The following is a 26,227-nucleotide window of genomic DNA, read 5'->3' as shown; positions in this document are numbered from 1 at the left end:
GCCATCCAATATCTGTTCCAGTAGGTTCCATCAGCATGGTATTTCCCCACCTCTGCCTGTCCCTCTGTTCTCTCTCATACACAGGCATGGTAAGTGGTAAATGAACTAGAATCTGTTGTTAAATTAGTCCGTTTTAGGCTCAACCTACGAAATTCTGAGCAGGAAACACTTCTACTTCCTCATGAAGTTCTTCTTTGTTTTTTGTTTTGTTTTTTAAAGATATTTATTTATTTATTTATTTGACCAGGGGCGGGGGCGGGGTACAAGCAGGGTGAGTGGGAGAGGGAGAAGCAAGCTTCCTGCTGAGCAGAGAACCCCATGCAAGGCTCCATCTGAGGACTTTGAGACCATGACCTAAGCCGAAGGCAGACACTTAAAGACTGAGCCACCCAGGCGCCCCCCTCATGAAGTTCTTTTTTCAGTGTCCATTTCAGTTAACATCCCCTCTTAACATAAAGGAGGGGAAAGTTCCCAGGTGAACAATAGAATATCCCTCACGTTGCTGGTGTTCTGGGGACAATCGTGCTGGTTAAGTGACTGCCTACGTCGCTCTTCTCTGGCCCAAGCCCTTAAGTCCATCCCAAACTCAGCATCTAGATTTTGATTGGATTTTTGCCAGACCTCATTAGCATAGTGTACCTTGACCTGGATTAGAGAACTGTAGCTTCGGCTTAGAAAATGACCAGAACCTGCTGGGACCTGAACCAGAGATGAGATTTTTATGACACAGTGTTGTCTGCATCTCCATAAGAAGTCAGAAGGTAAGGAAGCCAGAAATATCGGGGCGAGGCCAATGTAAGGAATATGCTAATAGCGATCCCATTCCTACAGGATTTTAGTTCTACTTGAAATGATGAAATGATGAAATTTAAATACATTTTGCCCCAAGTTGCTTAAAAAAAAAAAGGAAATCTTTACAAATTAAGTTTTTTAATTCTGGAGAAAAACTGAATTATTTATTTTCTAAGGGCTGCAAATAGTCGTTCCTGTGTTTTGTTCTTAACTTTCAGGGAAATACTAAACTAAGGTTTGCTCATTTGGCAACAATTTATAACTGAGAAAATAAAAAATGAAATCTTTGTGCAGCAAGAATTTTTATTCCTCTCCTCTTAGTTTAAAAACGAAAGAGTTATGTCTGTGTTGTTTAAAAAAATGCTTAGGAATTTTTGAGATATGACTCTTGTTATTCAAAGTCTTAAAAAAAAAGAGAGAGAAAAGTTCAGTCTGTCCCAAGGAGCTACAACAAGTTTTAGACCATCTGAGTTACTGTTGTTAATGCTCAAGAGAGGTAACCCCAATAAAGCTGTTACCATCAGGTTGCCACACGATCTCTGTGTCTTGTAGACTTGGAATCGAAATCTGAATTCGGGTCAGTCTGTAGCAGCACTTCTTCAGCAACTCAATGTTATTTCCCAAACATAGAGTTTGATTTAGAACTCCTGGGGATTTAACCTTGCATGGCAGTGTTTGAAACAGGGGTGATGGACTTCATGCTGTCTGAATCTTTGACCACTAGGTTGTAGGTGAGTGTGGTAGGGGGATAAGGGGTGAAAGACCCCTATTAGCTTATTATCTAAGGGTCATACGTTCGGGTCAGCAGTCTTCTATATTCATATACTTGCCCTCAGATCTCAGTGACTGACAAGTGTTAGGGTTATATAAAGAAACGTGACTAAGGAACGGAGCCCATGGCACTTCCTCAGTTGGAGACTATTAAAAACTAACTCATAGTTCAGGTTTACTATTAAGTTGTTTTGTGTCCCTTGTTTTTACACGAGCCACCAGCAAATGGAGATTGCATGCATACTAACATGTTTTACTTTGTGTTCTACTAATATGCACATTTCATCTGCAGAATGATCAGTTTTTTTCCTCAGAGTAGAACATTTCCTTTCTTCTCCTTCCTTCCTTTCTTTCTTTCTTTTCCTCCTTCTTTTATCTTTTTTCTTTTTTGGCTAAATCTCCTTGAACCAGTTAGGATTAGAAACCAGAGTGGTGTTTCACATGGGGGAGGAAATTCAGTGTGCAAACATTTTTGAATTCTATCATTTACATAATATGATTTAATCAGAGCAAAATGAGATAGAATCTCCGGTGGGGGGGCAGAGGGGGAGGGAAGAGGGAGATTTTTATTAGAAAACCTTGAAGGGTACTTTTGAGTTAAAGTCAGAAAACAATATTTTTATTTAAAAAATTTTTTTATTTTATAACATTCTTTTTATTTTATTTTTAACATAAAATGTAGTATTTGTTTCATGGATACAGGTCTGTGATTCTTCAATCCTACACAACGCCCAACACTTCCCACACACATAACCCTCCTCAGTGTCCATACCCCAGCCATCCCATTCCTCCCACCTCCCCAGCAACCCTCAGTTTCCTGAGATTAAGAGTTTCTTACGATTTGTCTCTCTCGTTTCATCTTGTTTCATTTTTTCCTTTCTTCCCCTATGAACCTCTGCCTTGAAGAAATACCATTTTAAAGCAGTAGTTCTCAAACAGTTCTGCCCCTTCCAGGGGACATCTGGCCATGTAGGGAGACATTTTTGGTTGTCACAACAAATGATGTGTTGCTACTGACACTTAATGGTCAGAGACCAAGGATGCTGCTAGACGTCCTACAGTGCACAAGATAACCTCCCACAGCAAAAAAATTGTCAGGTCCAGGGGCTCCTGGGTGGCTCTATCGGTTAAGTGTCTGCCTTCCGATCAGGTCATGATCCCAAGGTCCTAGGATCGAGCCCCACATCGGGCTCCCTGCTCGGTGGGAAGCCTGCTTCTCCCTCTCCCACTGCCCCTGCTTGTGTTCCCTCTCATGCTCTCTCTCTCTCTCTCTGTCAAATAAATAAATAAAATTTCTGAAAAAATTACCAGGTCTAAAGTGTTAATAATGTCCAGGTTTGAGAGGGAATCCGATTTGAGGCTATCCATTAATAATATTTGAAGATATAAAGTATGCACTGGTTGATTGAGGAGATAAAAATTCATCTCTGGTGGGGCACCTGGGTGGCTCAGTGGGTTAAAGCCTCTGCCTTCAGCTCCGGTCATGATCCCAGGGTCCTGGGATCGAGCCCCGCATCGGGCTCTCTGCTCAGCAGGGAGCCTGCTTCCTCCTCTCTCTCTGCCTGTCTCTCTGCCTCCTTGTGATCTCTGTCTGTCAAATAAATAAATAAAATCTTTAAAAAAAAATTCATCTCTGGCAATTTAGATTTAAAAAATACTTCTGGATACATTTGGTTGTGATGTTTCCCACTTCTGACTTGAACCACACATGTGTTGGCTAGTGTACAAAGGTAAATCTATGAAAACAGCTCCAAGCCAGCTCTCCCTCTTGCCCCAAGGTATATGGAGGACAGTGTTCTAACCATTGGCTGCAGGTGACCATGGTCCCCACTCTGGCATTCCCAGCCCGGGCCTAGCCGGGCAAAGGGCGGCCCCAACCCAGTGAGCGTGGTGCTTCTGACTCCCATGGTTGAGCTTTATTGTCACAAGATCACGAATGACTTCTACATTGTGTTTTTATTTTGTATGTTGGTGCTTGCAAAAATGTCAATGAAACAGGTTTTTCTGGCAGGCGAGAACTGATTTTTATCTCTTTAACGGTCAGTATTACTATCACTTATTTTTTAGTGTCAGAAAACAGTCTCCAGGTCTAAGTTGCTGAGTCAAGAGTGGATTGATCCGACTGTAGGAAACGCCTTTGAGAAGCAGATTCCTCACCATTTCTGTGGAAATTGGGTAGACGGAACCCTATGGATGACCTGACTGTCATGGCGCCTGAAGACCTTGATTCCGAGGACAAGGAGGTGTTAAGCTGGGATATTAACGATATGAAACTGCCACAGGTAAGTACTTACATAAGAATCTGCCTTCAGCCTTTGACTCGGAAGCCTTAACTTGTTACATTCTGGAAGAAAATTGGTGAGGAGCCAAGCTGGGGAAATTGCTGTCCTGCAGAGCTTCGGCTGGGCATCTAACTGAGGAATTTTAAGAGGAGATGCCATGACCTAGAATTGGAATTGGTCTTTACCTGGCGACACTACCCCTCGCCCCACAAGAGTTACAGACTGAAACAAAGAAAATGCTGCTTCCCTTCTCTTTTCCAAGTTTGGCTTGGATCCTGTCGCACCTACCCCAGCTAGCTGCTAGAATAAAGTTGATGATAAGTTATTTGCAAATAGATTGACTTTGCACAGTGCACAGATTCCCAGAAAGCCTTATTTGCTATATAGTAATGGGTTTTTAATTTTTTTTTTTTTTAAGATTTTACTTACTTATTTGACAGAGAGCACAGGCAGGTAGAGTAGCGGGCAGAGATAGGGAGAGAATCAGACTCTCCGCCAAGCAGGGATTCCCCATTCAGGACTCGATCTTGGGACTGACTCCAGGACCGTGACCTGAGCCGAAGGCAGTTGCTTAACCAACTGAGCCACCCAAGTGCCCCAATATAGTAATGGTTTTAAATTAAATCTGTAACTGGAATGTCCAAATGATAGTTCTCTTATGGGCCAGAGCAACTCTTCTAGAGCTTGTGTAAGTAAGATGGGGTGAATAGACACAGGGCTGTTTTCCAGCTACAGAGAGGCTGTTTCATTTTCTTTACCTTCATTTTTGGCATTTGACTTTTTAACTCTTAATTTGGTGGAAAATATGAATTGTGTAAAACTGACCTCCCCTGACTCCCTTTTTGGCATTCCAAGGATGTTTTCACTGAAGTTGTTGGAAAGGGTATTGGGAAGGCAGGGTGGAGATCGCCAGTACTGTTTAATGAAAAGGTCAAGTTAGTCTGCCTGACTCTGGGGAACAAATTTGTTTTTTTACCAAGGCAGGGCAGAAGAAATGGGATTCCACAGTCTCAGTTTAAAACCATTCCAGTTTTCATTTCATGACTTCCAGATCATTTCAAATTTCACTCTAATGAAGGTTTTTTTTTTTCTTTTGTTTCTCTGTTTTCTCTTAAATTCCTACCTATGTTAGCTTTCAGTAGGTCTTAGAAGAGTTGGAAGTCAAAAAGTATACCCTGGGGGTGCCTGGGTGGCTCAGTGGGTTGATACCTCTGCCTTCAGCTCGGGTCATGATCCCAGGGTCCTGGGATCGAGCCCTACATCGGGCTCTCTGTTCAGCAGGGATCCTGCTTCCTCCTCTCTCTCTGCTTCTCTGCCTACTTGTGATCTCTGTTCTATCAAATAAAAAATTAAAATCTTTAAAAATATATATATACCCTGCTTTTCACTCTGTTAAGGTGGTTAAATAAACCATAGTTGAATCATATAAATATCTATTGTAGGGATTTGTCCTTATAGTTGTGCCTCTTTTTTTTTTTTTTTTTTGGATTTTATTCGTTTATTGGAGAGAGAAAAGGAGAGAGAGAGAGTATGAGCAGTAAGGAGGGGCAGAGGGAGAAGCAGGCTCCCTGCTGAGCAGGGCTCCATCCCAGAACGGTGGGATCATGACGTGAGCCGGAAGTGAGCCGCTTAACTGACAGAGCCACCCCACTGCCCCTTTATGGTTGCTCTTAATTGGTTTATGATCGTTTTGCTGTTCTAGGAGAAACTTTAAGGTACATTTTAGTTTACCTGGCTCAAGGATGTAGATCACTTCCTTTTCCTAATTTCATGATCGTAGCTCACAAGTAGCTGTGGGGTAACCTAAGCTTCAAGAGTAGAAGTAAGCAAGGATCTGGAAGGTTTGCAGGCTGCCTCCTCGAGCAGGGTTTTTGTTTTTTTGTGTTTTTTTTTGTTGTTTTTAATATTTTATTTATTTATTTGACAGACAGAGATCACAAGTAGGCAGAGAGAGGGGAAGGGAAGCAGGCTCCCTGCTGAACAGAGAGCCCGACGTGGGGCCCGATCCCAGGACCCTGGGACCATGACCCGAGCTGAAGGCCGAGGTATCAACCCACTGAGCCACCCAGGCGCCCCTCAAGCAGGGGTTTTAATGGGGTTTGAGAACCCTCTGAAGTAGCAGGTAACACTGTCTACAACATGCATTTTTTTCTTCTGGGATCAAGGACCATATCATTCATCAGATCTGTAAACAAAAGAAAGGAAACACCAGGGACGGCTCAGTTGGTTAAGCGTCTGCCTTCAGCTCAGGTTGTGATCCCAGGGTTCTGGGATCAAACTCTGCATTGGGCTCCCTGCTCTGCAGAGAGCCTGCTTCTCCCTCTTCCTCTGCCACTTGTTCTGCGTGCATGTGTGCTCTCTCTCTCTCTCTCTCTCTCTCTCTCTCTCTCTGTGTCAAACAAACAAATAAATAAAATCTTTTAAAAAAAGAAAGGAAGCACCACTTCTCTGGAGGAAAACTCGGAACTCAGGAAAGTTCACTTTCCATTATGAATTTTCAAAAACAAAAGCATTCTCAGTTTCCCAAGACATTGCATTCAGAAATTTACAAAAATACACAATGTAGTTTTGAAAATGTGTCATTTATAGTAATCAGAAAGTAGGATTGCTCCTGTAAATAACTTAGTGAACTTCAGCAAGTGCCCTTGTAAATATCCCGGGGTAATGATTAGAAGTGCAGTGCCTTTGGAGCACCTGGGTAGCTCAGTCAGTTAGGCCTCTGACTCTTGGTTTTGGCTGGGGTGGTGATGTCAGGGTTGTGAGATCGAGCCATGCGTTTTCTCTCTCTCTCTCAAAAAAAAAAAAAAAGAAAGAAAAGAAAAGGAAAAAAGTGCCGTGTCCCTTTAATATTTTCTAAGCAGAGACACCACCATCCTGATCTGGATTTGTGCTGGCTCTGAAAATCGTATCACGAACCATTTGAGGTGAAAAATAAAAGGGTCTTGGAAAGATTTCCAAGCTGATTAGGTTGTATATTTTGTGAGTATTTCAAGGCCGAGTGGTTGCACTGTGTAAGCCAGGGTACGGGGACAAAATCCCGGCTTGGAATTCCAGTTCTGCCTCTTTTTAATCTGTAAAGCCTTAGGGAGTTGTTTCCCTTTACTGAGACTCCCTTTCCTCTTCTGAATATAAGGTGGCTTCACAGACCGGTCTAGGGTTCTGGGACCTCAGTAGGAAAGCAGCCTGCCTTCTACAACTGTCAGCCCAGCGTTAACACACCACCTGACATACATTAACAGCAGTTGATAAGTGTGAAAGTCACCCGCGAATGGCTCCACTGCTTTCAATCTGTGTGACTCTAAACCATTTTTTTAAAAAAGATTTTTATTTATTTATTTGACAGACAGAGATCACAAGTAGACAGAGAGGCAGGCAGAGGGAAAGCTGGGGAAAACAGGCTCCCCGCTGAGCAGAGAGCCCGATGCGGGACTCGATCCCAGGACCCTGGGATCATGACCTGAGCTGAAGGCAGAGGCTTTAACCCACTGAGCCACCCAGGCACCCCGAAACAAGCCATTTTTAAGTCTCAGTTACCTTCTCGGTAAAAGGAAAATTGAAATTCCTTACGCAAGCCGCTTAGAGCCCTGTTTGCCAAAGTATGTTCTGTGGACTATGCATGACGCAGCATTTTTGTAGGTGTTGTAAGGAAAAACAGAAGCCCCGGGTTCAATGAAGTTAAACAGATTTCTTTGCACGGACTGCAGACGTCCATCCACGTCTGTGTTGGCGGTGCTCCCAAGAGAAGGCGGTGTCAGGCTCTGTGGCTGTGACTTGTTTTTGACCCTGGAGTCCTCTCTATAGAGCCCCTCAGGTGATTCATGTTCTCAGACTACCAGTTTGGGCACCAAAAAAAATCCGGTTTGAAGGATCATATGCAATTGCTTGTTATTGTTGTAAGTTTGGTACAGGGAATTCAGAGTTTATTTTTCCTAATTTTGTGTTCTTGCCAGGATTACTACTTCCACAGTGTGTAGGCAAATTCTGGCAACTGGTAGACTCATTTCTTTACTGCTAATCTGCTCACATGCTTCAGATTTTGAGATGAGCCACCGAGTGCTGAATGCATGTTCCGTGCCCTGAAATTCCGTAGCCCCTTGCACATCTCAATCATGCCAAGATTTATGGGCTGGTTTTTGCCAATAGTGAATGCTGATATCCTCATTAGGACATTAGATGTTCCGGGGGGCGCCTGGGTGGCTCCGTTGGTGAAGCATCCGGCTCTTGATTTCAGTTCAGGTCATGATCTTAGGGTTGGGAGGTAGAGCCCCGTGCTGAGCATGGAACATGCTTGGGATTTTCTCTCTCTCCTTCCTCTGCCCCTCCCCTGCTTGCTTGCCCTCTCTGTCAAATAAATTAAATTAAATAATTAAATTTTTAAAAGACCCAAACATTTCTGAGTAACGACAATGTATGTATCAGACACTACAGCAGGCTCTGGGGATATGGGGGCCATGAAGCTATGCTAACTTTCATGGATGGGCTCATGATCTTTTGAGCAAATGGAATAAGGTCCATGCCTGAATGGAGAGTCTGTGTCATGCAGAAAAATGCTGGAGGTCCTTGCAAGAGGACATATGGAATTCAGCATGCCTTGGACATGGGGATCAAGATGGCTTCTGGCAGGGGCGCCTGGGTGGCTCAGTGGATTAGGCCGCTGCCTTCCGCTCAGGTCACCGTCTCAGTGTCCTGGGATTGAGCCCCGCGTCGGGCTCTCTGCTTAGCGGGGAGCCTGCTTCCCCCTCTGTCTCTGCCTGCCTCTCTTCCTACTTGTGATCTCTCTCTCTGTCAAATAAAAATGGATAAAATCTTTAAAAAAAAAAAAAAAAAGATGGCTTCTGGCAAACGGCTTTCTCGGAGCAATGCCTTGTAAAATGTAAAAGGGGGAAGCAAACAAGACCATCAAGGCAGAACAGGGCACCCGAGTCCAAAAGCTATTCAGCCTCTACGTTTGAAGGAGCTTGTGCACAGGCATCCAGCAGGGTCGGCAGGGAGATGGGGGAGGCTACTGGCTGGAAAGGCGGTTTGGAAGCAGACTATCCTAAGAGGATTCAGTTATTTTCTAGGAATAGGGTAGTTACTAGGCTTTTGGGGCCAGATAGAATCGTGATTGGATCTGGGGCTGAAAGTCCTCTTGCTCTGGCTAAGTTATCCATCCCCTCTATTTGTTTCATGGGGGCTTCCTCCTCCTCTCAGCTGCATGTTAGATCTTTATAAATATTCCTTTCACTTGCTTCTGGTCCGTCCTCTAAGGGTGGTCATGTTGACACCCTTTCTCCATAATCCAGCCCCCAGGGAGCCAGCCCTGAACCCCAGGCACTCAACTTACTCAAAACCACCATTGATAAAAATCTCGGACCAGTGTGGTGTGCCAGTTTGCTTTCCCTTTTTATTCCCCTTATACTTTCATTTTACATTTCATTTTCATTTTAAAGGTGCAACTATAATTGCATTAGGGTTTGCTTGACCCAAGCAGCAAATGTCTGGTGTTGGTTTAGTCTTTCCTACATTAAAAATGTTTATTACAAGTTCACGGAAAGGGTCACAATCTCATTAATACTGACTGTAACTCTTGGCAGCTTTGAACAGCTAAGAAAGTGCTTTTTTTCTTTTTCTTGGGAAATTGGGAAAGAATTACTTCTTTTTCTTCCTAAATAGTATCCACTTTGGCAGGACGCTGAGAACACCTGTTCTGTTCCTAACACCAGCCAGTTTCTCTTAGTACAAGTACAGGGTGTACTCAGAAGCACCATTGCAGACAAACCCTGAATCATTTGGTTCCTAAGTATGCAGTTTAAACCTGTGGCCAGGGGTGCCTGGTTGGCTCAGTCAGTAGAGCATACAACTCTTGATCTCAGGGTTATAAGTTGAAGCCCCATGTTGGGCATAGAGCTTACTTAAAAAATAGTAAAATTAAGTTAAATAAAAAACAGCAAACCATGGCCAAAGCCACACCAAGCCATTAACTCAAAAAATTCCAAGCTTTAAGTATATTCTTTTCTAGAGAAAAGATAAATATACATAGTCTAAACATAAATACAGGTCAGCCTAAAACCAGGTGAGTCAACCACAAAGAACCCATGTCTCCAGTTAATTTCCTGGACCATGATTTTAGCCAGCAGGGTTGCCTTTGCCTCAGACTTCAAAGAGAAGGTAAATATTGGAGCTCTTCAGTGAGTTCAGGTGTGGCTAAATGTAATCACAATGAGCCAGGAGTAATCAGATGTGTCTTGGTGCTGAAGAGCCAACAGGTAAACTAGATTCCGGGTTTCTTGTCAGTTATTATCTGCCTGCGTGATCAGGTCACATTATTGTTGGTCTAAAAGGTACACCTATGACTCTGTCCTTCTTGCCAGGGTTCCCCTTGATGTCAAGGTCATTTGAACTTCCTGGGACAGCTCCACCTATATTGGGCTCCCTTGGTCATTGAATCCCCACTACGGGAGCTAGAATCATTCTGCCTCCCCGGACTCTTGTTGGGGGATGGGGACATTACTGCATCTGTGGTAGGAGAAACTGTCTTCTGGGTGCCTGCCGGGAGGTCCTTTGCTTAGCCAAGTAGAGTGGAAAGGGAAGGAAGAAGAGTAAAGAGAAGCAAGCAATGGAGAATTTTTTTTTTTTAAAGATTTTTATTTATTTATTTGACAGAGAGAAATCACAAGTAGATGGAGAGGCAGGCAGAGAGAGAGAGAGAGGGAAGCAGGCTCCCTGCTGAGCAGAGAGCCCGATGCGGGACTCGATACCAGGACCCTGAGATCATGACCTGAGCCGAAGGCAGCGGCTTAACCCACTGAGCCACCCAGGCGCCCCAGCAATGGAGAATTTAAAAACAGGAGAACTCCAGCCGATCTTAGTGTTGTCTGAACAAATAAGGACTTTTTTTTTTTTTTAAGATTTTATTTATTTATTTGACAGACAAGAGATCACAAGTAGGCAGAGAGACAGGCAGAGAGAGAGGAGGAAGCAGGCTTTTTGCTGAGCAGAGAGCCCGATGCGGGGCTCCATCCCAGGACCCTGGGACCATGACCTGAGCCGAAGGCAGAGGCTTTAACCCACTGAGCCGCCCAGCTGCCCCAAGGACATTTTTGTTTTGAATTTTGATCCTTTAACAAAGGTAGGAAATTGCACTATTAGCCATTATAAGGAGTCACTCTTGAGTTAACTCAAAAGCATTTTGTTGAGTTGAATTTCTTCTTTGAGACCACGTGGGTTTGGTTTTCTGTTGGCGCAGAAGAGATAAGTTCCTGAAACCAAAATGCTGGTTGATTTTTTTTTTTCTGTGTTCCATAAGTAACATGTCATTTTTTCCCCTCTATCTGATTTGCTTAAAGGTATATCTGTATGCCCTCCCTGTTTTATTTGGAAACATTTGTTTATAAAGAAGCTATTCTTTTTTTTTTTTTTTTTTTTTTTTAGATTTTGTTTTTATTTATTTGACAGACAGAGATCACAGTAAGCAGAGAGGCAGGCAGAGAGAGTGGGGAAAGCAGTCCCCCCGAGGAGCAAAGAGCCTGATGCGGGGCTCAATCCCAGGACCCTGAGATCATGACCTGAGCCAAAGGCAGAGGCTTAACCCACTGAGCCACCCAGGCACCCCAAATTAAGCTATTCTTAGCATTAAAGAAAAATGCAGATAATTGCTTTGTATGAGAGTGGATCATATGCTAGGTGAAATCCATTTTAATATAATCAAAGTAGTGTAGGTGTTTTGATGCCATATTTCACAATTTTCATTTTCATTTTATTAGTTTTGTTTTAATAGTACATACTTAATTTTTAAGGGACCCTATTAGAACTTCAGGTAGTTAAGTAAAGCAGAATAAGGAAGATTGGGTGCTCTAGGGTTCCATGGAGTTGCAGAGATTTTGAGTGAGTTAGAGGATTAGGTCTCTTAGTAAAAAAATTACAGAAGTCATAGAAATGTTAAACCCCCAGGGATGTTACCCCCTTGAGATTATAAAATATAAATTCGTTAGATTTCCTGTTGGAAACCTGAAGAATATTCCCTTTAAATTATAAACTTCTTAACCGAGAGGAAAAACAAAGTTACTCATGAAAAGTTAGAAATTAAAATAAACACAAGATCAGGAAAGAAGAAAACATTTTATGGAGATCCGCTAAACGACATTAAGAAATGATTATTCTTTCTTTTTAAATTTCACCTCTCTAGTACCTTGCATTTACAAGGCTTTCAGAAGTCACTGTCATTCATTTGACACCTGGGTTCCTCTGCATTATGGGAATCTAGGTTTTGTCTTAATTTCAATGTCAAACGATGTCAAAGATTCCACTAGGCATCCAAATCAAAAGATTGGGCATAGAGAAGAGCTTGATACGAACACATTTACTCCTAGGAATTTTCTCAGGTTAATACGTTGTCAGAATTATTACTGCATTACTGATGGAACTGGAAATGTAGGCTGCCAGTGAAGAGGCTGCTGGGAAGAAAAAAAAAAAGGCTTAAAAGATGGTCAAATGTAGGGACACCTGGCTGGCTCAGTCAGAATAACATGTGACTCTTGATCTGGAGATCGCGGGTTCGAGCCCCACACTGGGTATAGAGCATACTAAAAAAACAAAAACAAAAACAAAAACAAATAAACTAAAATAAAAAAGACATAATATTTTCAAATGTAAAAAATACTATAATCCCTGAAGCACCTAGCTGGCTTAGGTTTGAGAATGTGACTCTTAATCTCAGGGTTGTGAGTTCAAGTCCCACGTTGGGTATGGAGCCTACTTAAAAAATAAATAAATAAAATATTTCTTAAAAAGAAAAGAAAATATTGTAAGCCCTAAAACAAACCTCAACAATGTTAAAATAGTTAAAATACAGTGTTCTCCAGCGATGGTGGAACCAGCCTAGAAATTAATAGCAAAGGGCAGCAGGGAAGTCTGCACATACATGGCAAATAAACAGTATATTTGTAAGTCAAAAAGGAAGCTTCAATGGGAGATCAAAATATACATTGAACTGAGAGAAAATTGTAGGGAGAAAAGACGATGGAGATCATTTCTTCCTCTGAACCTCTGAGACACTCACATACACCTTCCCCTCCTCGTGGTTCATGGGATTAATGGCGCTGACCACCCTGGGGCTACTCACCTTGAAAATGAAAATCTCCGCTTTTCTTCAAGTCTGCATGGCCCTTGTCTCTGCTGCCCTGACAACTGTGCTTTGTGTCTGAATTATTCAAATGCCTCCAATCGATTTTTACAGTCCAAATTGTTAAAGGTCCACATGTTAGTGTTTGAACCCACATTTTTATTTCAGAAGATAAAATATTCTGCTTCTTGGGGCGTTTCTGTGACTACAGAAAATAAGAAGGTATTGCTTAGAGTCTTAGGTCAGAAGGCAGAGAAGAGAAGACAAGGTGTGTGGAGGAAGCAGGAAGGGGGCTGGCTGCCTGAGGTGAATCTTACCCAGCTCGGAAATCCCAGGGCATTGGGAGAGGGAGGGAAAGAGCTAGAAAAAGCCGACGGTCCACTCAGCATCTTGGCCGCGCCTGTTTCCCGGAAGCTCTGCTCTAGCTGCCTGACAGACCACAGGGGCCTTTTGCAGACAGCACACGCCCTCCTCCATTTCCCTTCTTACCTCACAGTAGTTACAGTGAGGCACATGAAGGAAGTTCCCCTGAGCCATTACTCTGAGAAAGAAGGCTGTGGAGTCAAGTTATTCCAGTAAAGTCTTTGCTTTAGAGGGGCTTGGACTCCCATCTTGGATTTGGTTTGACAAGGTTTAAAGCACCAAGTGCCCTCTCTGTTGGTCTTCTCCATCCTGAAAGCCGTTGGCTCTTAAAACCACATTGGCTGCTTGTAGTTCTGCATCTGGTCCTCCAGGCACGGCTTCAGATGTTTTATGTATGTTAACTCATTCAGTCTTCATAACATCCCTGTTAGGTGGGTACTCCTGTCACCTCCATTTTCCAGAGCAGGAGAGCAAGAAGTGAAGGCACCCAGAGGGCAAGGAACTTGGTTAAGTTTGTACTGAGGCCGTCTACTTCAGGGGCCGGGATCTTAACCAGAAGTCAGGAGACTTTGTCTAAAGGGCCAGATAGTCAGTTGGGCCAATACAGTCTCTGCTATAATGACTTGACTTGGCTGTAGTAATGTCAAGTATGCATAGACAACACTGAAGTGAATGAGATTGGCTGTGTTCTAATAAAACTTTATTTACCAAAAAAAAAGCAATTTGATCCATGAGCCCTATATTACAGAACCCAGCTTTTTTTTCTTTTTTTAAAGATTTTACTTATTTATTTGACAGAGAGAGATACCGCAAGAGAGGAAACACAAGCAGGAGGAGTGGGAGAGGGAGAAGAAGCCCTTTGGCTAAGCAAGGATCCTGATGTGGGGCTCAGTCCCAGGACCCTAGAATTATGACCTGAGCTGAAGGCAGATGCTTAATGACTGAGCCACCCAGGTGTCCCCAGACCCCAGCTCTTAACTGTACCAACACTACCTCTACCTCATTTATGTTTCCTCAGATCCACCTTAGTTCCCACGACATGCCATTCAAATGGCAACTATCAGTATATCAAACTTAAAGTTTATAACACATCTGCTCTTGGTGGTACTTCTTTGAAGAATATTTTATCACTATGTCCATTTTGGAGAAGAGCAAAATGAGGCTTCAGAGATAGTCACTTGCCCAGAGTCTCAGGTTACAAAGCTCTTTGGCATGTTTTAAACTTGAAATCTAGGGGCCCCTGGGTGGCTCAGTGGGTTAAAGCCTCTGCCTTCAGCTCAGGTCATGATCTCAGGGTCCTGGGATCGAGCCCCACATCGGGCTCTCTGCTCAGCAGGGAGCCTGCCTCCCCCTCTCTCTGCCTGCCTCTCTGCCTATTTGTGATTTCTGTCAAATAAATAAATTAAAAAAAAAAACAAAAACAAAAACAAAAAACCTTAAACTCGAAATCTAACTCAGTAAACACCAACTTCCCCATGCTGCCCTTCCATCCTGTTGTTGATATTTTCTCTTTTCCTTCTAAAATGCCCCCCCCTCAATATTCTATGCCTGCTTTCTTGTCAGGGAGTCAAAAGGAAGGCACCCTGACCTCTCCTTCTGGACCTTCTAGAATCTTCTCTCTGACCTTCTAGAATCTTCTTGATGAAAAATGTTCTTCTGTCATGCCAGGTCTTTGGAGGGTATGGGAATAGACACAGCCTAAGTTTGAGTATGGAGACTGCTTAGCAAATGTCATTCTTTTTTTTCTTTTTTTTTTTTTTAAGATTTTACTTATTTATTTGACAGAGAGAAATCACAAGTAGACAGAGATGCAGGCAGAGAGGGGGAAACAGGCTCCCCATTGAGCAAAGAGTTTGATGAAGAGCTCCATCTCAGGTCCCTGAGATCGTGACCTGAGCCGAAGGCAGAGGCTTAACCCACTGAGCCACCCAGGTGCCCAGAGATTATCGTTCCTGAGAATGAAGCAGGATCGGTCAAATGCAGGATCTATGCTCCAAAGGGCCGGAAGAATGGGAGCCTCAACATCAGTGCCTAACATTTATTGAGAGCTTATTCCATGCTAGGTGCTATGCTAAGTATTTTTTATATATTATCATATTCTCAGAGCCATACTTAAGGTTGGCAGGTCTTGTTATCCGTATTCTACAGATAAGGAAACAGAAGGACAAGAAGCCCAATGACAAATGCCATAAGGATTGAGTGTACTGATGATCTTTCATAAGGAGAGCTTAGATATTCACACAGGGTGAGTAGTGCTAGTGCTAGTGCTAGGCAAGAATGTAGAACTTTGCAGCCAAAGTAAACTCCCCCTCCTTGTTGGAGGCCCATGGATCTAGAAGTAAGAGAAAAAGGAAGAAGTTCTCCCCAGGGGAGAAAGTGGCTATCAGAACCCTCCCAAACCCGGGCTCTCTAGTTTTCCCACTGTTCAGCTCTGGTGACTGCATTCACCTTCCCAGTAAGGTAACTAATGTGTTATGAGACATTATCTCACTACCCTGCCACAGAGCACAGTCACATTACTTCACCTCAAAAATTCTTCGTGGGAGATGGTCAATAAGTCTTCTCTCCAAAGCCTACAGAATCATCACATAGTAGAACTCGGGGGAGGTGGGAAGTACTGAATGACAGCCCAGCTTGGTCCAGGGAGCAAACATTCCGTAGACCCAGCAGGCCTAATGGTGTCATTACGCCGAGCTCAGATCCTGTTGTTGGGAGTGAAACGCTGGTTGGTCTTTGCCAAAGGTCTCCACAGCTCTTGGAGGCCAAGACCACCTTCACATCTAAGAACAGCTGGTGTGTTTTTTTTTTTTTTAAGATTTTACTTACTTGAGAGAGAGAGCATGAGATGGGGTGGGGCAGAAGGAGAAGCAGACTTCACGCTGAGCAGGGAGCCCAATGCAGGGCTCTGGCCAGGACCCTGCGATCATGACGTGAACCGGAGGCAGATGCTTAACCAACGGAGCTGTGCAGCCAGCCTACACAGTTGTGTTGTCTCACTTAAAATACAGCAGTATGCTTTGTGTCTCTAACAGAATGTGAAAAAGACTGACTGGTTCCAGGAATGGCCCGACTCCTACGAGAAGCACATCTACAGCTCAGAGGACAGGAACGCACAGCGGCACCTGAGCAGCTGGGCCATGCGCAACACCAACAACCACAACTCCCGCATCCTCAAAAAGTCCTGCCTGGGTGTGGTGGTGTGCAGCCGTGACTGCTCTGCCGAGGAGGGCCGCAAGATCTACCTGCGACCCGCCATCTGCGACAAAGCCCGGCAGAAGCAGCAGAGTGAGTAGCGTTGGGGGCACAGCGAGGAAGCTGGCATCCAGCAGCCTCCTCACCCCTCGGGGTCTGCCCTGTGGTTCTCCCCATGCTCAGAGCACCCACCAACAAAACCACTTCCTTGGGTTAAGGCCCTGACTCAAGGCTTCTGTTCAAAAGCGTAGGTATCACTTAGGGGACTCATACTAGTTAATCAGAGGACCCACATAAAGTCTAGGAGAACATTGTTGATCATACTTGACCACGTGACATCTTGGGGAATGGGTCCCATCCCCCACCCTCGCCCAGGAGCTCAGTGAATGGTTTGGTCTGGAGTGGGAGCAATGGGATGAAGTTTAAGATTCGACTCCAGTCCATGCCATTTAGGTCCATGCCATAGTCGGGTTCATTGTGTTCTTCTTTATCACATCCATCGGATTGTGAAACAGATGCATCCAGCATTCCCCTGTGCCCTGCCCGCTTCGGACCTCGGGTTACTTCATATTCTTTCCTTGTAAGCTGTCTTGAAAACTGGCTCTCCTGAAAGGGTCTGGTCTCAGTCATTTACACTTTAATGAACATTTAGGGGCTGTGCTTCTTCTCTTCTGTGACTTTGCTCTTTGACCCTTAATTCTCACTGGGAAGTGAAGGAATTCTGTCCTCTTCTCTACAAAGAATTTCAGGTCTCAGTAAATATGGAGGGAGGGATTTTCTGCTCAAAAGAGCTCTCCCTTGACTTGTGAGATATCCCAGTCTGTAGAATACCGCTTCCTCTGTCCCTGTGTGAGACTGGTCTGGGAGGCTTTGATGGCCAGGCCTCCGGGGGTCAGAGGTAATGCCCAGTGGAAGGGAGCCCAGAACACTGCACCCAGGCCCATTCTCTGCCATTCCAGAGTCAAGTGCCAACTGCGGGGGCTGCACAGACTCAGGACTCAGTTGGCAGGGTCACCTGCTTGTGCTCTCTTACAGGGAAACGCTGTCCAAACTGCGATGGGCCTCTGAAGCTCATTCCTTGCCGAGGCCATGGGGGCTTCCCAGTCACCAACTTCTGGAGGCACGACGGACGCTTCATATTCTTCCAGGTTGGATTTGACTTAGAGTTAGGAGATGCCATTTTCTCTTTAATTCGGGAAGTGTGCGCAGAGCATAGGGGGAGGTTTCCTACGGGAGATGGGCAGGGGAATGCGAGCCCATACCAACCCCGAGGTGCGCTCTGGGCGAGCAGATGGCTGTACCCACACCTGCACACAGGCGCCAAGACCCGGAGCCCCAGGAGGGGAGTTGGCTGATTCCACCTCCGGCCCCTGGGGGGAGGCACCCTGCAGTAATCTCATTACACTCAGGCTAGCACAGTGCTGTGGCCTGGGGTTGGCTTCAACAAACCCAAAATGTGGGTGTGCAGGAGTCCTTGAGGGGGCGGTGCTAAAAGCAGGATAAAAGTCTGACTTCTGATGGCAGAAGGTCCGTGGTGTGCTGGTCACCCAACCTTCCAGAAAGAAAATATCCCAATGGCTAGCGTGGGCCAGCATCTGTGATCACGGCGGTTTCCATCGTGGCCCATCTCCAGCTGCCAGCCAGCTCCCAGAATTCCCGAGCGTTCTATGGCTGGCTCTCAGCTTGGGCAGCTCCAGCATGCTTTGAATTCCGGCTCCCCGCTCATTCATGGGGGCATAGGGGGAGGAGTGTCCCCTCCATAGCTGGTGGAGTGTCCCCATGCCTCAGTTTCCTACTCTGTAAGCTGGGGCAGTGGTAATGGCGGCAGGACTGATGCTCAAGGGTCAGTGAGGTCGTGTGTGTTGTGGCCTCCTCTCACACCGCAGGAAGCACTTTGTAGTGTCGCTTGTTATGATTGCGAGTGTGACTTCACCAGGTGGGCGAGGGGCACCATGTTCAAAGGCGGGCAGGAAAGCACGTGACAGGCCAAAGAGCTTTATGAAGTCTTGGGCCAGCAGCAGCACCCGGTCAGGTGGCAGGGCACGGGGTAACATTCTACACACCGTGAGGTCCAATCTTGCTGTTTATTTTACCTCCTTGTCTCTTGTAAGTCAAAGGGAGAGCACGATCATCCAAAACCAGAAACCAAATTGGAAGCCGAGGCAAGAAGAACAATGAAAAAAGCACACGCGGCGGCATCTGCCTCTGTCCCCTCAAAGCTGAAGGAGAGTCCAGATACAAAGGTAACCTGTCCCCTGTGTGCTCAAAACATATGGCAACTCCCCACACTCGTGAGGACAATACCCTTCTCCAGTCCCTCCCTACAAATGAGGTCGAAACCATCCCATCTGGCTCATCTATAGGGCAGCAAACCCCAGAGAAAAGAAATAGAATTGGATTTTCCTCTTAATTTCTGCCATCTTGTAGCATGCTCTCAGATACTCTTACTCTTCATGTAATTTTAGAAACATCTTTCTTGCTACAATTACAAGGAGAGACTTGGATTAGTACTTACCCTCTATTTGGCACTTTATATTTTGGTTCAGAAGTGAACCTAAAGTGGTCTTGGCAAAATACCATTCCAAAATGGGCATTCTTCCCCTAAATAGATTAGCAGACTTGACCCAGAGGAAATAACCAGGAAGTTTCTGAAAACATTGGCCACCTGTGGGGTTGGGGGTTGGAGAGGCCACACTGTGATGTGAACTGTCTGGCTTTATGGGCATCATATTAAAGGTTGGTGGGTTTGTCTGCTTGATAGTGATGCTAATTCCTGTATTTTACTGCTGCTCCGTGCTCCACATTTCTTTTCATGAGGACCGAGATGGAGCCTGTGCATCCCTAGAGGTTCTCAATATGCCTTACGTAGAAAAAGAAAATGTCACTTGGGTCAGTTATAGGGACATGTGAGCCCCTGAAACCGAATGGCAGTTTCTTCACTCCTCCTCCCAGCCATGGGACAAGTTGAAGGGCATTTCCTCCCACTCTACCTGGTCATAGTCTCTCTATCTCTACCTTCTTGTTACATAAGCAAGCAGATCACTTAATTCTCAGCCAGTTTTTTTTTCCCTGAGATGAATTGGAAATTAGTATGTATGCTTCCTTTATTTATAGAAATAAACTTGCTACTTCATTTTCTAGAGGCCCTATTTATGGGTCAACAAAATCCCCCTTGGACTTGGAGAAAAGGCTCTTGAGAAGAAAAACAAACAGAACAACCCTAGTCTCTCAGACTGCAAACAGTACTAAAAAACAGAAAAGTCAAGGAAGGAAATGACGTGTGTGTGTGTGTGTGTGTGTGAGAGAGAGAGAGAGAGAGAGAGACTGCGTGAGCAAGCAAGACAGAGATCCCCTGAGAGTTACACTGACTATAATATAAATCTTTGAAGCTTTAGTTTGATTTTTCTTAAATAGTCTCTTACAAGTTTCTCACAAGGACAGTTACTCTATCAGATTTATGTTTGAGGGTGAACCATTTTCAACACACTCTGCTCAGAGTCAGAGGAGTGAGAGTGACACAGCCCGTGCTGGTGAGTAGGCTGTACAGTGGACCTGGAGGCAACCTTGACTTCTTTCAGACTTTAAGTGCTTGTGGTGAAACCCCACTGTGTGTTTGCGCTTCAAGTATGTGAGGAATGAGGAAAGTCGGACAGAGCGCTTACTTGTACAGAGTAACTCTGGGTGCCTGTGGTAGTTGTGTCAATTTGCTTAACTTATTAATGTGAGCTTTTCGCTTTCCTTTCTAGTCTCTTCCAGGTGAAACCCAAAGTTGGGGAAGTTTTCCTTTAACTTGGTCTTTCCAGGAGGGCGTCCAGTTGCCTGGTAGTTACAATGGACGTTTAATAGCTAACACTCCCCAGCAGAAGTCTCTGAATGATTGCTTGTTCTTCTCCAAGAGCTGTTGCTTTGGGGGAACCACTGACCTGGCAGACCCCACTTCCACCTTGGGCCCCACTAAGCTCTATGACAAATGCAAACTGTCCAGTAGTTGGATCTGTAATGGTGGGGACCTGCTTCATCCTGTTTCCGGAGTCTTCTCTGACTACGGTGATCGGCAAACATGGAATATAAATACTGCCTTGGGGAGACAGTCTCTTAATGACAACTGTTGTCCCAGTTATCCTTTCCCTCTGACCAGCTGGCCTTATGACTTCTCCCCTTCCCAGAGCTCTGCAGAACCCTTTCCCCAGCAGATTCCAGTGGAACCGCCTGTGGCCGAAAGTAGCTGTCGCCCATTATGGCCTAATCCAGGGGGTGAGCTTTATGAAGAGAGGCTGCATGTGGATTTTAACAGCTGCTGCCCTTCCTCCACATGCCACTCACCTCAGGAAGACCCCTTTCTCCTTACCTACGCCTCCCATCCCCACCATCAATACTCATTGACAGGCAAGAGCAGCAAATGGGATTTTGATGAAGACATGAGGGGCGTGGGTTTGGATCATTACAGCAATGAGATGCTTCTCAACCTCTGTCCTTTAAGATGATCCAAACTGAAAACCTTGTACCCTATTAGCAGGACTACAATTTAGTGCCGACTCTCTGGAAAACAGTATGGAAGGTTCCTTAGAAAACTCAAAAGTAGAACTACCTGCACTCCCATGGTCATTGCAGCAGCATTCACAATAGCCAAAGTATGGAAACAGCCTAAGTGTCCATCAGCAGAGGAATGGATAAAGAAAATATGGTGTGTGGTGTGTATATATATATATATGTATACATATATATGTATACATATATATATAAATATATGTATACATATATATATAAATATACACACACACACACGCATATACAGTGGACTAGATTACTCAGCCTCACAAAAGTGAGGAAATCCTACCATTTGCGACAACATGGATGGACCTTGAGAACATTATGTTAAGTGAAATAAGTCAGACAGAAAAAGACAAATACTGTGAACTCATTTACATGTGGAATCTAAAAAAACCCAGACTCATAAAAACATATCAGATTGGGGTTGCCAGAGGTTACTGGGGCAGGGCGGGAGTCATGGTGGGGAATTGGGTGAAGGCAATCAAAAGATAACGAAACTTCCAGTTTTAAAATAAATGTACATTTATGTAATTTTGGAAGCTGTAATGTACAACATGATGACTCTGGTTAGCAATATTGTATTGCATGTTGGGAAGTTGCTGAGAGAGTAGATCTTAAATGTTCCTACAATGGGGAAAAATGTGTAATTATGTGAAGCAATGGATATTAACTTACTGTGGTAAAAATATTTGGCAGTAAATACATATATCGGGTCATTATGTTTTACATCTTAAACTTACACAATGTTATATGTTAATTATATCAATAAAACTGGAAGAAAAAAAAGATTACCCAGATTTTTTATAACCATTCAAAAAAACTGTTTTAAGAAATGGCTGAAAAAATTTCTTTGGGCAAGAGCTTTCAGAACATAACCACAGGTAAATCAGAACCAACTGCAACTGTAAATCTGCAACAAGCAGAAGGCAAGATTTCCTCACACAAGTAATTTGGGTCTTCTCCTATTCCAGTCCTCTCATCCTTAGCGAGGAATGGAAACTTGTCTGGTCTGTGGTGAGAAATGTCCTCTGCTTTTTCTTCCCCCTCGTTATTTGGTGGTGGTGGGGGTCCTCAGCATCTCCACTGCATTATCTGTTACATTGCCCTTGAATCCTATCAAACAGCAGAGATGGGAAGAGCCCACCTACCTAGGATCTCACCTCTGCCTTCTGGGAAGCTGAAGCTGACGCTGAAGCAACAGGGATAAAGGGTAAAAGAGCTTCACAGGTGTAGAAAGATGAAGATTCCACCACAGAGGGGTTTAATGCATTGCCTAGTATTAAACCTGTGGGGTTGATTCGTGAACTCTGCACTTTCTGGTTGATTTCTTTCTTTTTTTTTTTTTTTTTAAAGATTTTATTCATTTATTTGACAGAGAGAAATCACAAGTAGATAGAGAGGCAGGCAGAGAGAGAGAGAGGGAAGCAGGCTCCCTGCTGAGCAGAGAGCCCGATGCAGGACTCGATCCCAGGACCCTGAGATCATGACCTGAGCCGAAGGCAGCAGCCTAAACCACTGAGCCACCCAGGCGCCCTCTGGTTGATTTCTAAGATTTGTCAAGACAAGGAATATGACCTGATTCCATCTAAGACAAAGACCAAGACTAAATGGCTGCAGGAGGAGAAAATCCCATCGTGCCAAATGGCTTCCTGCTCTCCCTTCTCACTTTCCTTCATGGCCTTCCCCTTCCATGAAGGCTTAGACTCTTATCCCATTTAACTTTGTTTTTATAGTGGCTAAATCAGTGCCAAGTTCCTAATAGGAGCTTGAGAAATGTTAGCTCAGAAAAGTCCTTGCGTAATGAATGTGGCCATGGTTGGCCAGCCATGTTTGAATGCCAGTTCTTTGCTAAAGTACTTGACAATAAAAGATGACCCTAGACATAAAATCTGGAAAGAACTGTGCGATAAACAAATATTTTCCAAAATTAATTATTTTTATTTCTATTTAAAGGATAACAAATGCACATAATACAAAATTTGGTTGCTGGTATCCTCCTCAAGGCAATATTGACTCATTTCTTGTCTACTAGAGAGAGAGGTATTCTTTGTGTACATAGATGTGTGTGTGTATAGTACCATACCAGATTCATTTCTAGCATGGCTTTTGTCATTTTAGGACATAGTCTGGGCTTTAGGTCCTTATAAGCATATAGGACCTTATAAGCATTTTGCTTGTATTTGCTTATTGCCTCTTTTTTGTTTTAAAGATTTTATTTGAGAGAGAGACCACAAAAGAGGGGGAGGGAGGGTAGAGGGAGAGGGAGAAGCAGAAGCAGACTCCCCACTGAGTGGAGAGCCCAATATGGGATTGACCCCAGGACCTAGAGATGGTGACCTGAGCCAAAGGCAGATGCTTAACTGACTGAGCCACCTAGGCACCCCAGGTTGTCTCATTTTTAATGGTACAGAATACATTCCATGACTGTATTATAATTAACTTAAGTAGTCCTCTATTAGCAGACATTTAGATTGGGTTGAATCTACTTAATTTGTTTTCTAAGTGCATAAAACTTAGAGTTTAACAGAGTTCTAAAGCAAGTGCTTATGTAAGCACCATTCAGGCCACGAAATAGAACTTACTGACAGTAAGTCAAAGTCCCCTGATAGGAGCCCCTAATCTCACCCACTCCTGATCTTAAACCCTTTTCTGCATCCCAAACATTATGTAATTGACTGGCTTTTTATATTTAACTACATTTGCATGTACTTTGAAACAATAGTTCAGTTTTGCCTTTTGGGGGAAGATTAACAAATAGAATCATATAGGATACTGTAAAAAAGTTGAAATATAGCTTATATACAGAAGAATGCACAAATCATCTATACAGCTCAGTAAATTGTCACAAGCACACATCAATCTAGCCATCAGCTAGTTAGCATGTAGTTTGCTCGAGATTGTCTCCATAAGAATCAGATTGCTTTGTGTGGTTGTGGTTTGTTATTTTCAGTCATAGTAAGGTATTTTTTCAAGTTGATTTAAGTAATCTCTGCACCCAGTGTGGGGGCTCAAATTCACAACCGTGAGATGAGGACCTATCTGCTCTACCAACAGAGCCAGCCAGGTGCCCCTAAATTATTTGTTCACTCATTAATGCCTTTTCTCCATGCTCTAAAGCAAGCGATCTGTGCTTGCTAAAAATTTTGGCTCAAAATTCTGAAAAGTAGTGTGCCAGAAATTCAGTTCTCCTCTGAGATTTCCAGGGTTTTGAGTCTCCTCTTCTATGTGGTCCTTGAGTCTGTAACCACTAGATCCAAGAGCTTGAACTAAGTTTCAGGGTCACTTGTGCAAATAACTGAACAGACATCTCTCTTACTATTTCCCAAATAAGTTTATCCAGCATGTTTTTATTGCTTTGCAGAGAAGAGAAATTCTTTTCTTCAGAGCATAATCACCAATTAACTATAATAGGCTTAAAATACACTTTCATGTACCTTGAATATTGTGATTTTTCCTTGTTTTTCAAAGGTCTAATTCTTATCATTCTTCCTGCTCCATCTCTGAGAGCAGGGATGGGGTATATTAGTGTGTGTGCTCAACTTTTTTTTTTTTTTTTGAGACTAAGTTGCCCTATATAAAATTGTATTAGCTTTAGCTAACCATATAACACAATGATTTGATATTTGTGTGTATTGTGAAATGATCAGCACAATAAGTTTTGTCAACACCCATCACTGCACATAATTTCAAGCATTTTATCTTGTGATGAGAAGTATTAAGATCTGTTCTCTCAGCATCTTGCAAATATATACAGTACTGTTTCGTCTTGTGTGCACGTGTAACTTTAACTGAAACTGCCAAACTATTTCTACAAAATGGCTATATTATTTTGCATTCTTACCAGTTCGTGTACAAAAGTTTCAGTTGCTTCTTGCCCCAGTCGTCTAAATTTCAGCCTTTCTAGTAGGTATACGTAGTGCTATTTCAGTGTGGTCTTTTAAAAAAAAAAAAAAAAGTTGATTTTTCAAATATATTTGTCAGAGAGAGCCCAAGCAGGGGGAGCAACAGGCAGAGGAAGAAGCAGGTCAGACTCAATCACGGGACCCTGGGGTCATGACCTCAGCCGAAGGCAGATGCTTAACCTACTGAGCCACTCAGGGAACCTGATTTATTTATTTATTTTAGAGAGGGGGAGGTGGGGTAGAAGGAGAAGGAGGGAGAGACTCTAAGCAGACTGCGTTGAGTGCAGAACTGACACAGGACTCCAGGTCTTGATCTCATGATCCAGAGACAAGGACCTCAGCCAAAACCAAGCATAACCAAGCATCACCCACTTAACTGACTGTGCCACCTAGGCACCCCTCAGTGTGGTCTTAATTTGCATTTCCCTTGATGACTAATGATGCTGAACTTTTTGTATGCTTATTTGTATATCTTTGGTGAAGTGCCTATTCGAAACTTTTTGTTTTTTTAGATTTTATTTATTTGATAGAGAGCACCTAAATGCAGAAGAAAGGGGGAGTGGGAGAGGAAGAAGCAGGCTCCCTACTGGGAGCCTGATGGGGATTGAGGCTTGATCCCAGGGCGCTAGGATCCGGACCAGAGCTGAGGGCAGACACTTAAGGGACTGAGCCACCCAGGCGCCCCTTTTCAAAACTTCTGTCTACTTCATTGGGTTTATTTCCCAATAAAAAGTTGTAGGACTTACATATTCTTCTTACAGTTCTCTTACCAGATAAATGTTCTACAGATTTTTTCCTAAATCTTCTGGATAAAAGTCTATAATCGAATATAGGTTTTTTGTATTTTCATCCCAGCTCTTAATGTCTTTTTGATCCAAGATCACAAAAATTTTCTCCTTTGTTTTCTGCTAGAAATTTTATTTCTCAACTCTTACATTTAGGTCAGGGTTCTGTTTCTGGTTATATGGCATGAGGTAAGCATTGAGCTTCATTTTCTTTCGCACATGGATATGAAATGGTTTCAGCACCATTTATTGAATCAAAATGTAATTATGACCTTTGGTTGAATGAATATGCAGAATTTCTGCTTTTATGACTATGTTACAAGGAGACCGTTTGGTGTACTATAATTACAGTACCCTTCTTAGACAACAGATTGTTTATTCTGGAGTTAATGATTGTCTCATTTCATTGCGTAGTTTGCTATATTACTAACGATAGTTTATCCTTAACCACTGTCCAAGTTATAAAAGTCCTTTTCTTCATAGTAA

The 26,227-nt window shown here is 43.6% G+C and overlaps 1 protein-coding gene across 2 annotated transcripts; it reads left to right on the top strand.

The window, feature by feature from the left end:
- Positions 1–682: 682 nt before the first annotated feature.
- Positions 683–21,215, top strand: GCM1 (glial cells missing transcription factor 1). Of its 2 annotated transcripts, none has more exons than XM_082729381.1 (6): positions 683–761; positions 3,631–3,845; positions 16,344–16,596; positions 17,539–17,651; positions 18,615–18,746; positions 20,670–21,215. In XM_082729381.1, exons 2-6 carry the CDS (start codon positions 3,753–3,755, stop codon positions 20,985–20,987), a joined length of 909 nt encoding a protein of 302 aa, XP_082585507.1. In that variant the 5' UTR covers positions 683–761; positions 3,631–3,752; the 3' UTR covers positions 20,988–21,215. The 2 variants fall into 2 exon arrangements, with proteins under 2 accessions (XP_082585507.1, XP_082585506.1); XM_082729380.1 differs by having other exon boundaries at positions 20,250–21,215.
- The last annotated feature ends 5,012 nt before the right edge of the window (positions 21,216–26,227 follow it).

The sequence above is a fragment of the Mustela nivalis genome, assembly GCF_964662115.1.
Source record: "Mustela nivalis genome assembly, chromosome: 5".
In the NCBI taxonomy this organism is placed as follows: Eukaryota; Metazoa; Chordata; class Mammalia; order Carnivora; family Mustelidae; genus Mustela; species Mustela nivalis.
This window is presented reverse-complemented; position numbering and strand designations above follow the sequence as displayed.